Here is a 17,919-nt window from a genome sequence, read left to right as displayed (position 1 = left end):
CCGGTATTTTTCTTTTTCTTTCTGGCTACTGTGATATCAAAAAGAAACTTCCCAAACACTGTTTCTCCTATATTCCTTCAGTACACAGAATTTTTTGATGCTGGGGTGATTTTTTTTTTTTTTGGTTCCCTTGCCCTTGGAGAAAATAAGAATTTTTCCCAAGAACATATTTTGAAGTATAGACAGTCCCACTATTGTATTTTAATAAGTCTATACTTTGCTATATACACATTCATATAATAGAGGCACTCACTGGATTTTAGTTCAATTTTTAGATTAAATTTATATTAATATATATTTACATTCCCTATTTTATAATTTGGCACAGAATCAGTCACATTATTATTGAAACATGACTCTTAAAAGGAACAAATTGCCTCACTTCCTTGGCTAGTTTATGTAGAAGTGCTGTTATACATAGAAGTTACATAATGTACGTTTTTATTAATTTTCTTTTATTCAAGATTTTCTTACTCCCTTTTGAAGTTGTTTTCCCCCTTTTTTCTTAATTAATTTTCACTTGAACTTAAAATTATCTAATACACATTGAGAATTTTTTCAGGGTGAGTATAAATATCCTGTCTTTGAATAAACATAGCAAGGAGTTATATTGTGTGCATTTACATTCCTACCTACCATCACTGCTTGTGAATTTACATACAAAACTTTATAATACATAACCACTTACACCTACTAAGTTATGATTACTTTTCCCAGTTTGTAGATTCATAGGATATAATTGAAAATTTGTTTTTCCATTATGTATGTGTACATGAAATATGGAATTTCATAAAAAGTCTCTTTAATAAAAATCAGAAATGTACTTTAAAACACTTTTTGTATTTACTAAGGTTTGCTAAATTTAGTTCTTGTTACCAAAGTTTTAAAGACCCTTTGATACCTGTAATTGATGTGTTTTGAGGTAACACCTATTAGTAGATTAATCTCACTTTGTAATAGGCCTACTAGCTCACTTTCTTGCATTCCTTTTTTTTTCTTCTGAAATGATTTAAGTAACATTTTGTGCCTTTATTGGCATGGTATTTTCTCAGCAATATTATTCCCCGGGGCCTTTTTCTTGATCCTAATTCTAGAAAATTAAAGTTCAAAAAATCTCGATAATTGGAGCCACATGTGTTGGGGGCAACTTGCTTTAATAGATGGACTAATTTTATGATATTAGTTTCTAAGTGTAATTTTAAAATATTATTTAGACCATTTTGACTTACGGTTTTTTCCAGTAAATGAGCCAAATTTTGATTAATTAAAAACCCAACTTTTTATTATTACTATGGTTAGATTTATGTGCTGTCAAATATATTCTCCTGAACATACATGTATGAGAAAGTGTTTTCTACTTAGTGAAGATTTGTTGTCTTCTGTTTAAATTTGTTTACATTTTATTCAGATTTAAATTATGTATTTAATAATCATGCTTTTATTCACTAATTTGCATAGTTTAAATAAATCTAAAAAATTAAGACATTTAATTTGTACATTCTACCTTGAGTGAAAGTAGTATATCAGTCTAGCATTTCTTCTTTTATTTTACATCCTGTAAGTAGGGCTCAGAAATAAGAACTGAACATTAATTTTATGGGTTTTTTTCTACTCGATAGGTGCTATGGAGATAGAGGAGAGAAATCGCCAAATGAAAATTAACAAATACAAACAGGTAGCCGGATCAGATCCCAGACTGGAACAAGATTACCATTCAAAGGCAAGACATTTTTCTTTTTAAAAGTTGTAAAATAATCAATTAATCATACGAAACCATTAGATTTTCTTAAATTGCTGAAGGCAGATTAGTTAGGCACAAACATATAATGCAGTGACCCCATTTTATTATCAAGTGCTAAAAATTTATATGTTTATAGACAAGTTGTTAGGGATAGAATTTGCCTCATTTAAAAAAAATAATGTAGGGGTTTCAAGACATAAACATCACAAATTATCTGAAGAACAAATATTTTCAAATTTTGCATTTTATAAAACCTGTGAAGGTCCTACCACTCTCAAAAATGTTTAGGAAGAACTTCTATTTTTTGATGGCTTTCCTACATGTAGATTTTTTTTCCATTTTAATTGAATTTGATTTATTAATGAGTTACTGGGAAAAAATACAAACTCATGAGGCATTGTAAGGAGTTTAAAAATATTTTTAGTAAGAATACTTTTGACTTCAATTTTGAGAATAAGTTGAGGTATGAAATTTACCAATGCAAGAAATAGAGTATTATATTATTGTTCTTACCTTTCATTGCTTTTACATTTTCACAGCATTTTTAGGTTTATGCTATTATTTATGGCCAAAGTCACGAAAAGACTTTGCCCTAAAGTACCTATTTAAAATATAATTAAAATGATGAAAATAACAAAACTTACTCATACTATTTAATTGTTAGATATTTGCTCTGTGGTGTAGTAATGTAATCATTGCAATCATGTAATATTTGTGTCTGTGTATTTATCTGTGTGTTAGAGAAAAAGTTTGGATTATCAGATATGTAGGCCTTTATTACCCTTACCTGCTTAACCTTGAACTTCTTTCCTTTGAACTACCTTATCAATTCTTTGATAAAGTCAAGATGTACTAAGTATAATTGTCTGTGTCAGATATGCATATGTGGTAGGTAGCACAAGTGTCTAGTTTCTCCATGGTACAGCTTAGAAGAGGCAGAGATTCTTACATCAGCATCATCTTCTAAATAAACCATCAATCTCTTCCCCAAATTACATATATAGTGCCATAGTGAATACAGAATTATTCATCACAGATTCCTGATGCTGTGGAAATAGCATAGGCCTAAAGCCAGAGAAAATAAATTTAAGACAAATAAAAATAACCTTGCCTTTATTCAGACAGTCCTAAACTTCTAGGAACTTTTCTCTAAAATTGAAATAAGAAGAACTTCAAAATGGTTCAGTAAATTTCACAGAAAATAATTCTGTGATGACATAATGTTTCAGGTATTTGTAACCTTTTGAGCTTGCTACCAGAAGTGATACCTGTGTCTTCCCAGGTACCATTTGGTATTTCTGCCTCAGAATAAAGAGACAAACTTGATTTTTTTTTGTGGTGTCTGTTCTGCTGTAATCTCTCATTTACTCATTTTATATAATCTGAACAGCAAGGTATAAAGTCCTAATAAAGTAGGATATCAAAATTTATTTAAACATCTTCAGATACACAAATTTGTTTTGTTTACAATCCTCTATACTTCAGGAAGGAATGTGGATGATTTTTTAAAGTGCATGTAATATTCTATATGATATTTTCAGTGAAGAAGTGAGGATCACAAAGTAAGACAAAAAACAAGGTTTCATTTTTCATCCAATAAAAATATTCATCAGAAGCATTACCAATGACTCATTATGGGTATCTGACAGAAATTGATTACAGGAGGGTGGACCAAAGGGATACCATAGACATGACCCAATCCCTCTCCACCCCCTCCCCCAGGAAAACAAGCTTTGATTTCATTCCAGTTCATAAATAAATGAGTGCCTAGAGCTCCAAAGTGTTAAAACTTTGACTCCAATTATTTTAGGTTAAAAAAATTTTACGTCTTGGCAACGTACTAGTTATACTAAGCAATATAATTTTCTAAGTACTCACTAAGGTGTGGTTTTGAAAGTGTGGTCCCAGACCATTAGCATTGACATTATCTGAGGACTTTCACAAGTGTAATTTTCTGGTCCTCTCCAGGTCCATTTCACCAAAACTCTGGGTGTGGGGTCTGCATGTTTTAACAAACATACCAGGTGATTCTGATGCATAGTTAAATTTGAGAACTACTGCTTTAAAATTTACTTGCTTGTAAAATTTACATATAGATATCCGAAAGAGTTGATTTGCTGTATTAGTGTTTTAGATAGAAGCCAGTGATGAATAAGGTTGAAAATGGAGACTTTGTTTTGATAAGTAATTGGATACCTTAACAATACCTTTTAGTCTAACAAATCTTATCACTTGAAGGCCAAATAATTATCCATCTGTTTTCATTGCTGGAAATATGCATTCAGTTTAACCAAAAATATAACTAAGTCATTAAGAAACAATATTTTAAAAGGACCCAAAAAGCAACTCTAGTTTGTCCCACTGCAAGTGATTTTCTGATGTCAAACAATCTACTGGGTCATCTATTTCCCCATCACCCCTACTTTGATCTTCCTCTCTTGTAGATCAGAGAGAAATTTACAGAGGATTCTTTTTCAGTCAAAGGCACATATAGATTTAGTTACTAATTTCCATAATAATATTAGATTCAACTTTTCAACAGAATCTCCTCTCAGTATATGGAATATTTAGCTATATTTTTATACTTATGTTGAGAACAAGTATCAATTATAAGGTTTGCTACTGTATTTTCATAGCTTAGATCTAGTTCTTGGGGGAAAAAATCATTTAACAGATGAAGGAACAAATATATAGAAAGGCTAAGTGATCTACCTATGTTTACATAGCCACTAAGTCATGGAAAGTATTATTCATTGCTAATCTGGTTTTTCAAATTGAAATAATTGAGATTAAGTTCAAAGCCTCAGACCTATGGAATATATGCTGTCTTCTTGAAATCCCAGTGAAGCTATTGAGAAACTGAATGTACTCTTACTTAAATATATGTGAAGGTTTTTCTTAAGTACACATTCCACATTTTATATGGCATTGCCTTCCTCAATTCCTGTTGTCTTCAACATCAATAGGTATAAACAATCCTTACTAATTTTTGTTTGTTTTGAACAATTTATTTTGAAATATTATCTTACTAATTAAAAAAATCTCAGTAACTTATTTTGAAAGCATATGTAGAACAGTGCCTATTAACTTACTTTCTATGAATAATTTAAGTATACTAGGAAATAGGAAAACAAAGTATTTATTAAAAGCAGCAAAAAGCATGTGAAGATATGATTACTATTTAACCTCAAATGTCTTCTCAATAGTTTCTCTCAAAACAGAACTTAACTATGTGCCCAGTGTCCCCTTTTCATGACTTTTGCATTCCTAGTATCTGTCCCAGCCCAAATGTGATTCTTTTGTTCTACTCTCAGCAGAAATTTACGGATCCACTTTTGTCTTTTCTATAAAACCAATATTCTGCTCTTCATTTCAGAAAACTGTGACTGTCTATTAAATTTAACAGTTCACACTACAATAACAGTATTGGGTAACTAGACTTCTATGGGTTTTACAGTGATTAATGAACATAATTAACATTAATTGAAAATTAAATAGTGCATATATCTGAAAATTAATATAGAGAATTTGGTAATGTTTATTTAATTACATGGAATTTATTCTATAAATAGGCCATTTTTATATTTTTAAATGATCCCAGAAGATATTTTTAAAAGGATAGTTCTTAACAGTTCAACAGAGAATACAATGCAGTTCATTGGTACAATATTTATTTCTGTTTTCTTATTTATCACTCAAGTGCATTATGTTAGAATTAAGTAATATGACTTCTAAATTGTCTAGAACTTTTCAGAAGTGGCCCGGAAGTTCATACTAATCTATTTAACCCATAATCTAATAGATTGAGTTAGTGTTCTGGGAGCAGAGGACAATGTAGAATAGAGAAGATTCTTCTCCATTCATTATGCATGCCTGATCCTAGGTACTTGCCACTTTTTTCTCCCAGACTTTATGCACCCAGGTACAATTTTAGAGACATTGTAGGAGAAAAGAAACCCAACTAAAGTTTTACTTTATAATATGAATAACAACACCGATACAGTTTTATTTTGTTAAAGGCTCTGTAAATATAAATAAAACTCACATTAATGGAATTACAGGCAGTATCAATATAAAACATTTCAAACCATTAAAGACAAAGAATTTTTGGCAAGTGGATCACCACTGTTAACTAAGCTGTTCCACTTATGTTAGAGCTTTTTCTCTTTCCAACACTGAGAACATACATCCATTGCCAGTCTTATGTGTTTTGAATTGACGTTCAAAACCAGCACAGAAGAGAGGAAACAGGTTGGGGCTGGTTAGTATTGGCCAGAAATGAACTGTTTACAAGAGTGGTGTTTGTAAGTCAGGAGTATTTTAAGACCCCAATATCATCAGAATGTGGCAGCAGTCCAAGTACAGTACAGTAATGAGAACCTGGCCTGAAGTCAAGCAAACTCACTTGGGTGGTCTCAGTTTCTTTGTCTATTAAGTAGGGCTTTGATTGCAAGTTCCTAGGGCAGTGATTAGGTTAAGATGATATATATATATATATATGTGTGTGTGTGTGTGTGTGTATGTATATATGTATATATATAAATATAAATTGTTTAGTACTTTGTAAAGAGCTCAATAAATGGTGTAGATATTATAGTTATTATTTTATATAATAACAGCAGCAAATATAATTACAGAAATGAATATGATGAGGTCAAAGAAATGATAAAGAAATAGTTGAGCTAATGAAAAGGACTTTACTGTAGCTCATATATCTTTCAATGTTTCCTTTTATCCTCAAAGAGACTGAAGCAGCAGACATCTAAAAGAATAAAATCAAATTTAAAGGGAAAAATTTATGAATCTTAAAGTGATGTGGAGATAAAAGATATTAAAGGAGACCAGAATATAACTGTGATGAGAAATTACAAACTAAGATACTAAATTCAAGAAATGATGTTATAAAGATTGATGTTAAATGAACTTGGTCCTTGGGAAATGATTAGCGTGTATGCATATGGATCTGGGTATTTAGAAAGAAATCCTCTATGTCAGTGATGACATAAGCTGGATCTGAAAACTGAAAGACTAAGTTTATAAAAACCAAATTTTAAAATGTAGATGAGATGGCTGTGTACAAATTACTAAACAAGATACATGGAAAATATATACATTTCTTAGGAGTGAAGAAATGAAAGTTGAACTTTAAATTTATAGCAGTGATGTAGTAAAATGCAAGAGGAAAAAACTTTTTTTTACCCAAGAAGAAAAGTTTGGTTGCTTGTGGCATGTAACGCAGTCCAGTAGCAATGAGATGAGGCAGGCCTATGCCCACTGGAGGAAACTCTGCAGTTTTGATTGCCAAGCTACCCAGAGAATCAGGTGCTGACATACAGCAGCCACCACTGTGTCAGTGTCAGATACAGTCATCTGATGAACAGAGGAGGAGAATCAAATAGGACTGATTTCGATAATCTAATCTCTACCTTGTAAGTCATCAAAGAGGGGATTTAGAGGTCCCTTAGGGAGTGATAAAGCTTCCTTTCTTGGAATTAACAGTCGGCTGTTTCATGAAGAGGGAAAAGATTCAGATGTTCAAAGAATTCCTTCTAGGGTTGGTCTAGTTCGATATATGGGAGAATGGTTTCATTTTAAAAATCAGAATTAAGATCACCTACTCCTAGTTTCCATCTTGAGTCAAGTCATGAAATCTTACTACTCACGATGAAGATGCCACACACAGTGGCAATGACTGCCCCTGGATTTCTTCAATGAAACACACCATTTCTCTAGCTTTATATCCAACTCTATCAAGTTTTTCTACTATTGTGTACATTCCACATAACCCGACAATCAGACAGCTTCATGCGCTCTAGCAAAATCTCAAGAGAGCTTCTGAAAATCACTTAATTTGGTAATATGGGAGCATAGGCAGTAAAAGACAATTGACATTTCTTGGAAGCATTCTTATGGCCAACTTAGTTTGCAAGGCTCTGAGGAGGAATGCTGAGTCCTGAGGATGCATCTTAACGAAGTATTACACATTTTACATTTCTTCCTGACTTCAAACCAGTCTGCCACCTACTAGACTCTCTGGTTGCTGTCCAAGCCATGCAGCCTCCAAGCCTTTAGTTAATCAACTGCTGTGTGCTTGCTTGTTACTTCATTCAGTGGTTCTTTTACCAAGTATATTTATGAAGAGAAACTCAACCAGATTTTAAAATCTAGATTATTAAGCTAGCAAGTAAAAAAGCAATATGCAATACGGTCTTAGAAGTGCAAGAGATATTAGTGGTAATCTTAGCAAGAACTAGCTAAAAAAAGCTTAGTCCCATCTATAAATTTAAAAGAATATTATAGGTTGAAATGAAAAAATAGCTAAAATCATTTTTAATAACTTTATATTCTATTTTTCTCATATATATACTTTTATTCATGTTTGTGAGGGTAAACTCCTTTATATTCTATGAAAAATCTACCAAACTAGAATTTAAAGTAAATAAAATATTTATGTACATATTTATGCAATTCCACTCTTTGTCTTCAAGACAAATAGAGGGAGAAGGAACAGTTGAAATGATAGCTTCTTTCTAGTGTGCATTACAAGTAACCACAGTCGCAGGCATTTTCACAGGAACTTCTGAAGTTCTGATCACAGCAGTAGAGATATAGAGGCAATTTTATAATCTTTTTTCCAACTTATTTTGAGTAGTGATGATTCAATGTAGACATAGTAATGTTCAAAATATGGAATCCAGAACTAAACTGTCTTGAGTTCAAAACCTCCGTTTGTCACTGTCTTTGTATATATAACCTTGGGCAAGTTAATTAACATCCTTATGCCTAGGTTTCTTTTTCAGGAAGGTATGCTCATAATATTACCTACCACATGGATTGTTTTCAAGATTAAGTCTATTTATGTACATGTATAATGTATACGAACTTTGGAATTTGATAAGGAATAAGTAAATGTATGCTGTGATATGATGGTGGTGATGGTAATGATGGTGGTGGTGATGATGATGATGGGGAAGGAGAAAAAGAATCATTGTTTCTAACTGATAACTTGCTCTAACCAAAGCTTTTGGGGAATTCAGATCTGTATTTGTTGCTCTCAACAATCTACTAAATATAGAAAGTGTATCTTTAAGGAAATCCTAAATGCAAGTGGGTAAAAGGGAGGAAAATTCCAAAAGTTAATGATGATTTTAAAAGTCTAAAAATTGATTTGGATCATCTTTGTCCAGTTTTTATCTCTCCAAAATCATTACCCTTTCTACTCCTTCACAAGCTGAATATACTTCAACCTTAATTCAAATATAGATATGTAGAGAGAACATTATATTTACATGTAATTTATATCTATACATGCACTCACATACACATCCTAAAGCTCTGAGGTAGAGGAGAGAATTTCTCTCCTTCATATATTAGCTGATCAAAGCCACAATGTCATTTCTTCCTTATGTCAGAGGCACAAATAAGCCGTGTCTGATGTAGAAACTTCGATAAATAATTTCAATGGACTTTTAGAAGTCTGTGTTTTTTATCTGTGATAAATCTTTGAATTTAAAAGTTTCTAACTTTATGCACTTTTTTCTCTTAGCATCTCATATTGGTTTGCCAGGGCTGCCATAACAAAATGCCACAACCTAGGTAGCTTAAACAGCAGCAATTCATTTTTTCTTAGTTCTGGAGGGTGGAAGTCCAAGATCAAAATGTTGGCAGGTGTGGCTTCTTCTCTCTTGTCTTCACATGGTCATCCTTTGTGTGTGTCTGTGTTCAAATTTCTTCTTATAAGGACACCTGTCATGTTGGATTAGGGACCCACCCTAATCATTTTGCTCATTTTACCCAATTACCTCCTTTTACTTAATTACCTCTTTAAAGGCCCATTTACAAATATAGTTACACTCTGAGGTACCAGGACTTAGAATTACAACATATGAATTTGTGGGTATACAAGTCAGCCATGACATATCTCTACAAAGTCACTAGTAATATTTTAAATTATCACTTTAATGCATTATGAAAACTTATTTGATTATGATGTGAATAGAAATTTGAAGGCAACTAACTATAGCCACTTTGTTTTGATCTTTATAGTTTCTTTCCATTTTGTTACTTTTTCTATTTTTCCCTATTTTTCCAACTACCTTTTTTTTGCATCCTGGAAGAGGAGTAATTTTGGTTTTTGTAGTTGTAAGTTTTGTAAGTTCACTTTTAAAATTAGTTTTCTTAGTCATAAAATCACATTTACATTTAATTATGGTTTTCTTAGCCATAATTTCATGCTGACATTCAAACATGGATCCTTTTTCTTTACATGTACTTGTGAATTGCTGCCTCCTGCTATATAACCACATGTCAGGCTAGGAAATCCAAGGGGATATTTTTTAATTATGAAAAAGTCATTTGGGATGACTAAGACAGCAAAGTATATGCTACAGAACACCAGAAAATTCTAAAAGAAATAATTTGTCCCTTTTTAGTAAATATAACATTACTAAAAACTGACAAAAGAGAGAATTTGAAATAAATTACATCTTCATGCTGCTAAAATGGTCAATCTGTGGACAGTAGCTGCTGTTGCCAAGAGCATAATTATTCCTGCATATTGCCTCAGAATACACAGGGGAAACATTTTTTCTTTTAACTTCTGCAAAAAAAGAAATTTTTGCATTCACCTTTGCTTTCAGCCATCTTCCAGAGTTGCTAACTTGCTAACAACTAGAAAACCCTGCAGGGGATTCAAGGGATGAACATTATAGGGCACTGGACAGATAGAGATCTTGCTTTATAGAATCAAAGAAGATTTGGAAAAATAAGGTCAGAAGAAAATGTGATAAATAGGATAGAAACATTCTTTCTCAATCAAATTTCATATATCTAATAAGATTATGTATGGGCATAGAAATTTAAAAATATGAGAATATTCAGACAGATATGAAAACATATATACCTTTTGAACTGACCCTGGCCTCTTATTGCCTCCAGAAATAGATGTTTTATGTCTAATATGCAAATTATTTATTATATATCTTTTGCAGTAAACTATCCTTTTTGAGAATAGTGGTTATATTTTATTCATCCTGTGGTCTCTCTAGTTGCAAGCACTTTGCTTTGACCCAAAGCATTTAGTGGGCTTAGTAGGTAGTTTCTTTAAAGTAAATGAACAGGGACATGGATCCGTAAAGGAAGCTGTAATAGCAGTGGTGGCAAATGTTTGGTAAAGATTTTAAAGGAGATGAACATTAAGCATTCTATACAATATAAGGGCAAAATATGAACTTCAGGAGAAGGTATGGGTAGGTTAATACATAACAGTCAAAAGCAAATTTCCTAATTGACATAGGATTTTGGTTTCTGTCTAGAGTTAATCATAGTAGAAAGAGAACAGCAAAGAATGGGAATATTTGGATTCTAATTTTTATTCTACCACTTATGTCATAAGACTTTGAATAAATTTCCCAATTTTCTTCACAACCCAACTTTTTTTCTATGTACAAATTGAGGAAATCTTGTAATCAGTAAAGTGCTACACAAATATATGGTACTTTGGAGACACATGAGAAAAATCAGTATGTATTAACTCTTGGATTTTTAGACAGTGACATCATCAGTTAGGAAAATGATTTAATCCTATAGCTTAAACCTTAAAATTAGAACTATGTTTTCTATATTTCATTTCCCTCAGCTATTGATTCAATAATCTCCCATCAGTGCCAGTCCTGTTACTAGATATACTTTCACAAATGATTGAATCTGTGTATTTTAAAATTAACTTATAGCATAATCATTTTTATTTAGAGAATAAATTTACATGTATGTTTATGCCTATTCATACAAAATAATCAATAGCTAAGTTAAAACCTTTAGTCAGTTAGGGTAGTCAACTCGGGTATATGGAGACATCCACATCTATAATACCAATTTAAGTTGCTAATTGTACTTTGGGCATATCTACAGGTTTATTGTGCAGTAGCTTTGTTCATAAAAATGCAAAAATTAATTGTAATTTTCCTCCATTTGTGAGTGATTGCAGGTATTTATTAGCAAAATAAACTTACTAATATTTTACAAATCATACAATTTTTATTATTTCTATCTAATATGTTTTAAAGATTGCAAAAATAATACTCCAGTCTGAAAATAATATAGCTAGCCTTAGGGATATGTCTCACTTGAGAGATGGATAACTTCAGCAAGTAGACATATTCTATATATAAAGATACAGAACTTGACCTGGCTCGTGGGAGTGCCCAGAAATGTAATTTTTTAAAACATGAGATACCAGTAATAGAAAAGAAAACCTTAGAGCTGAACTCCATTCTGATGGATGAGCCAAAGTCTACCAATTCAGTATAGCTTCCTGGCTAACAAAGAAAATGGGTTTGATTTTATGATTGGCCCTTTTCTAGTCATTTTCAGAAACAGGAATTCTCTCAGTCCCAGACCCAGTGGTGTAAGAACAAACATGTTACTTTTTAAGCCCTTTCTCATTTTGTGAGAAAAATTGTCTCACAATTTTGTGAGACAATTGTCTGAACTTTAAATAAACATAGTAACAGTTATTTCAGTAATACCTGAAATGTCTTTTTATTCATGTTAGCTTATATGGTTTTGGCTTTGTACTTTAAAGTTTTTCTTAATTAAAATCCATCACCCATATAGCTATAGTTATAAGTAGGTAAGTCTTCAAAGTTTCACAAAAGAAAGAAAAATTTTATTTTAAAATACATGCTTAGAGAAAACAACATGCAAGTATTAAAAAATAACTTGGGATCTAAATATGCTTGCCTACTGTCACTTTTAAATTGAAATTATGTAGATAGAAAATTTTTAAATGAAAACAAATAGAAGGAATATAATATGAACAGGTTTAGCCTTAGTCCACTTCTCTGTCTTTCAGTTTCCTCTTCCACAAAAAGGGAAAGTTAGATTATCTTCTCTCAGAGGTCACTTTCAGCTTCAAAAAATTATGATTACTTTTTGGAACGAGTCCCAATCATAAGTGAATAAATAAAAGCATGCTTTGCACTAAATAACGTTCTCGGACTTTTCTTCTTAAACAAACAATCGTAATATGATTTCCTTTTTTTGGTATCTCAGAACATACTTTGCAGTCAATGGGGGACATACAGTAATCTTCTCTTTCCTGCAGCTCCTACTCAGCTGTGTTTTCATGTACTATTTCTGTTCAACTTTTGGGATGCTAGCTTGCCACTTTAGAATGTGTAATATCTCCACCCTGTATTCTGGTATAACATATCAGTATTCTCTTAAAAAGAAGCTGATTGATAATAATTCTGCAACATTAAAAGAAAAAAATGCCAGAGAAATAAATGACTAACAGTAAAATGAAGGACCGAGTGAACACAGAAGGAGTAATGGAAAAAAGAGAGGAAGGGAAAGAAGATGAAAGGAGGGAGGCAAGCATTACCCTTCCCTATTGGGAATTCATAAGTGCAATAAGGAAACACACATACACAAGTAATGCTCATGCAGAACAAACTACGTTAAGTGATAAAATAAAAGTAAATGATGCAAAGAAAGAATAAGAAGGAAAATATCCACTTGGTTTGGAGAAATCTGGGAAGACATTGTAAAATACATGAAGGAGTTACAGAAGCACATAGGCACAAGCCATGTTGAAAGAACAGCTTGTAACTCTTTAGAATGGAAATATACACCAAATTGGGATACATAGTAGGAGATAAGAATGGAAAAGTTGTCTGGGACCAGATTGTGGAGGGTTTTGAATCACTCAGAGACTATTGCTGTAGTCCAAGGAAGAGGTGTTATTCCTTGTCCTGCGTGGACTATTGGCTCCATCCAAATATTCTCAGTGCAAATCCAATTGGTGCTGCTCTGTGTTTTCACAAAAAGAGTTAGAGTAGTAGGCCTCTTCCAGGTTTTCAACAGAATATAATTATATCTGCCTTGTATCTCTTTGATGGGTCAGGACAATTCTCAGAGCCTTTCAGATTTTTCAACATGATGTAGTTGTTCAGACTGTCGTTTAGCCCTGATTCTCTTAGGTAAGTTACTCTATTACTTTCTAAGATACTAATATCTGAAAGGCAGTCCCACACTATATTTTCAATCCATTGATTTTTTTGTTATTTCTGCCTGCTTCAGACGCCCACGTCCTTGGTCCTACAGCTGTGTTTTCATGTACTATTTCTGTTACAACTTTTGGGATGCTAGCTTGCTACTTTGGATTGTGTTAAATATCTCCACCCTGTATTCTAGTATAACATATCAATATTCTCTTTTTTTTTTAAAGATTTATTTATTTATACAAGAACTTGGGTACAGGTCAGAAGTGTGGGAGGATGAGAGAATTCACCAGAGCCAGAGCGGGGAGCAGAACAGGCAGACAGAGCAAAGACACTGCTGAGGGGAGCAGCGGGCAAGGCAGGAGAGGTCTGCTGCGCCATGTGGGGTTCTTCCTGGCCAGTGTGGAATCGAACTGGCGCTGTAGAGGCTGCAGACAGCTTCGCAGCAGGGCGCTCAACTGCTGCGCCACTAGGGAGACCCAATATTCTCTTAAAAAATACATAGATTATATCATTATAATCAACCATGTAAAATTTAAATGTATTTACAAAGGACAAGTATTCAGAATTCTTAATGCTAAGGAAAGTTTTTTCTGATATTTAATTCAACCCAGATCTTAAAGTTTTCTAACCTGAGGACTTAGAGAAGCATTTAGTCATATAATGTTATGTGTTTTGACAATAGTTCTTTTCTCTCCTGGAAAAAAATAATGGGCCCATTAGCTTGGACTAGCAGTAGCCATTCTGTTCTGTTCTCTCTAGGCTTGATAATAAATTAAATATTATCTATATCAGAATGAGATATTAATATATATATAAGGTCTGGGAAGAACAGACTTTAAGGACACTTGTTGATTGATTTAGACAGACATTCTAGATTACTAAGTTTGAGATACTACTGAATGATAGAGAACATAAATATCTAAGACTCACTAAGGATGTTGAAAAAGGAAATATCATTTCTATTAGGTGCATGCATATAAATGTTCATTATTAAAAGGAACCCAGATTAACAGATTAAGAATGAAAAGATATAAATATCCACATCAGGTTTGGTGTTACCCCTAAGTAAATAAGCAATCTGATATCAAAGGACAATGTCTTATTTTTTGAATATGGAATTATGAACTTATTTATAAAGTTTTCATAGCTATTTTCAATTCAAGATAAAATATTTGTGATCATGGCTGAATGGTGATGAAAATTTAGGATCACAATATAGAGTATCTTTAGTTTCATCATAGTCTATGTCTAATTATTATCATCATAAATATATGCTATGTGTAAAGACCTGTGGTCTCATTTGAAGCTCATATTAGCTTCAAGAAGTTAAGAGACTTGCCCCAAATTTAACAGCCATCACTAGTCAGGACAACAGTTACACATCTATGTCTTTCAGCTCTGTAACCCATGCTCACTGGAATATACTGCCTCTTATCAAAATTAGATGGCTCCATTATGGTTTTCATCAGTATTGTTGGTTAAACAATGTGCCTTTGTACTAAGAAGTAAGAAAATATTTTCCAGACAAAACAAAAGGAGTAGTGTTTTTTTTCAGGTTTGCATTCAGATGTTTATAATACCAAACACCTGACAAAATCATCAACAAAAAAGAAAATTTTTCACAAATACAGAATCTAAGCACCAACTATTGGCTGGTCCTACTGTTTAGGAGTCACACTCCCCAAAACTTGTCTCCTTGCTCACTGTTCTTAGAATAAGGCATTCATCTCCATTGTCACAGAGTATTACTATGCCCCTGGCTCATGTTTAAACTGCAATCAGAAGTAAAAGTAAAGAAAGAAAGGCAAATGGTCATTTCAGGTGAGATATTGGTCATATCAGGTCACCCATTGTGAGAAGAAAAGAAATAGCTCTCTCCAAATCCCATCCCTTGGAGTCCTGCTTATGTTTAGAAGCAAAATTCAAATCAAGTGATCACTCTAGTTTTAGGGATCCTAAAAAATGAAGTTATTTTGTTTTATTGTTGTGGTTAGACCACCAAAATAAATTTGGACTCACAGTAAACTGCTTAAAAAGAGGAAGAACAGATAGTTGAAATTCAGCAGCAATTGTTACAAAGAAATAGATGTGACTAATTTTCAGCATGAAAGACCTCAGGACTCAATTACAAGTCCTAATAGCTAAATAATGAAATAATTGTCTCTATAAAATAAGTAAACTATATTTCTTGATCAAACAGAATGAAGGATATTGGAAAAAGTCAAAGATAACTCCCAAGTTTTCTGGTTGGATATAGAGCCCATGAAATGGGGGATATAGAAGATACAAGAAATGCTGGTTTGATATGAAAGAGAATAAATTTGGTTTTGGCTGCATTGAATCTGATGTACCTACAAAACAGCATATTGAAGATGTCTTGTTAGTATGCAGAAATATAGATCAGAAATTTGGGGAAAAGGTGAGGGCAAAAGATACAGACTTATTAGTCATTGTTTCATAGTTAACATGGATAGATAATGAAGTTAGATTATCTAGAGACACTACGTATGGTAAAAGTCAAAGAGAGATGAAGATTGAAATTTGGGAGAAATATAATTTAAAATCAAGTTAGGTAAAGTGAAGACAGAAAGTGATATTAATAAAAAACCATTTGGGAGACTAGGATAACTCCATAAGTGACATTATCTGAGAAGCCATGCGAAAAGTTTCAAGAAGAGACAGGACTTCAATATTATATGTAATAGCAAAATCAGGGAATGAAAAAGCTAAAAAAAGACACTAGTGACTGGTATATCAGGATATTGTTGGTGTTTTCTTTGTTTTTGAGAATAGTTTCAGCAAATACAGTTTAGAATGGGTGAAGAATTATGGATTCTGAGGAGAAATATGGTAAATGCATAAACTCTACAAAAGGGCAAAAGCTTGAACTCTGCGGCCACCTAAAATCTCTAAATGTACATTTTGATTGCAGAACTAGCATTTCCATCTCTGAAAATTGTGTGAAATTGATGGAAGGAAGTAAAGGATGATGCTTCTCAAGGATCAGCTGATTACTAATAGTTGTAGAGTTCCCAGGTCTTTGTCATAATGGACTACTTGCAATAATTCCTACTCTGCAGATTCTTCAGGAAAAAAATATTAACCTTATAAATTTCCTTCAGAACAAGAGACATTTTAGTAAATCTTGACCTACAGGCTAATGGCTACCCTCTCTAAGATTGTGGTTTTCCACTTTAAGCTTTTCTTGTTCCATCTTTCACAGGACTCCCTGGAGGAATAATTTACAGATATGGTATCTTACTTCCTTTACTCATTGTCTCCTAACCAGTTGAGTGGTAGTGAGTCCTATAATCAATCTGCATAGTCCTAAACTCCACTCCAGTGGTGTGCTCAACTCTGTCTTCAGTGACCACTTGGTAACTTGAAATCAGCAATCGTGTGTATATTTATTTCTTGTAAATAAGTGCTTTTCTTGCTTGAATAGCTGGTTGTTAATATTACCAGCACATCACTGCCTAGATGCACCATAGAGAATGAAAGGGTTAAATAACTAAATTCTATTCATAATATTTTATACTCTGATTTAATATTCCATACTAGAGCTAATACTCAGGAATATAAACCAGAAAAACAAACAAGCATTGCATTCACCTTGATTCATTAAACATTCATTGAATTTCTACTACATGTCAGGCACTAATTTAGAATATAATAAATAAGACTTGTATTAATCTATCAGGATAGCAAGAGATAGATGAGAGAGAGAGAGAGAGAGAGAGAGAGAGAGAGAGAGAGAGAGAGAGAGAGAGAGAGAAGCTTTAAGAAAGACCTGAATAACGTAGTTTAGTAGTTAGTGATTAATTCTCCTTGAAGAAATTCTGGAAGACTTTTCTAGCTCGGATTTCATTTGCAAAATAATGCTACAAGGTTAAATATTAAAAATAGACCTTGGTTTTCTTTTTTTTTTGTGGGACCCTCGCCGTTGGCCTGGAATCGAACTGGTGCTGCAGAGGCTGTGGGCAGCCTCACAACCCAGCGCTCAACTGCTGCGCCACCAGGGGAGGCCCTAGACCTTGGTTTTCTATGCCCTTTCCTCACTGTCTTCTCCAGCCCAGGTAGAGACCTTATCACACAATATCCTCTTTAGAAGTCCAATCTAAATAAAATTATCTCTGACAAACAGACTTTGCACAGTGCATCGTTCAAGTCAGG

At 33.0% G+C, this 17,919-nt stretch overlaps 1 protein-coding gene across 28 annotated transcripts in view; it reads left to right on the top strand.

Moving 5' to 3' along the window:
* RIMS2 (regulating synaptic membrane exocytosis 2) overlaps positions 1 to 17,919 on the top strand; it is a gene marked incomplete at its 5' end in the record, with an annotated part of 441,015 nt that overhangs the window by 318,207 nt on the left and 104,889 nt on the right. For 12 of the 28 annotated variants that reach the window (XM_084229247.1, XM_084229246.1, XM_084229244.1 and 9 more), the window contains one exon: positions 1,620 to 1,720. The exons of the other annotated variants lie outside the window; for them this stretch is intronic. In XM_084229247.1, coding sequence (XP_084085373.1) covers positions 1,620 to 1,720 — 101 coding nt within the window. The remainder of the gene's footprint in view (positions 1 to 1,619; positions 1,721 to 17,919) is intronic. 28 annotated transcript variants of the gene reach the window in all.

The sequence above is a fragment of the Talpa europaea genome, assembly GCF_964194135.1.
Source record: "Talpa europaea genome assembly, chromosome: 3".
NCBI classification, from domain to species: Eukaryota; Metazoa; Chordata; class Mammalia; order Eulipotyphla; family Talpidae; genus Talpa; species Talpa europaea.
Note: the sequence above shows the minus strand (reverse complement) of the source record. Positions and strands in the feature narration are given on the sequence as shown.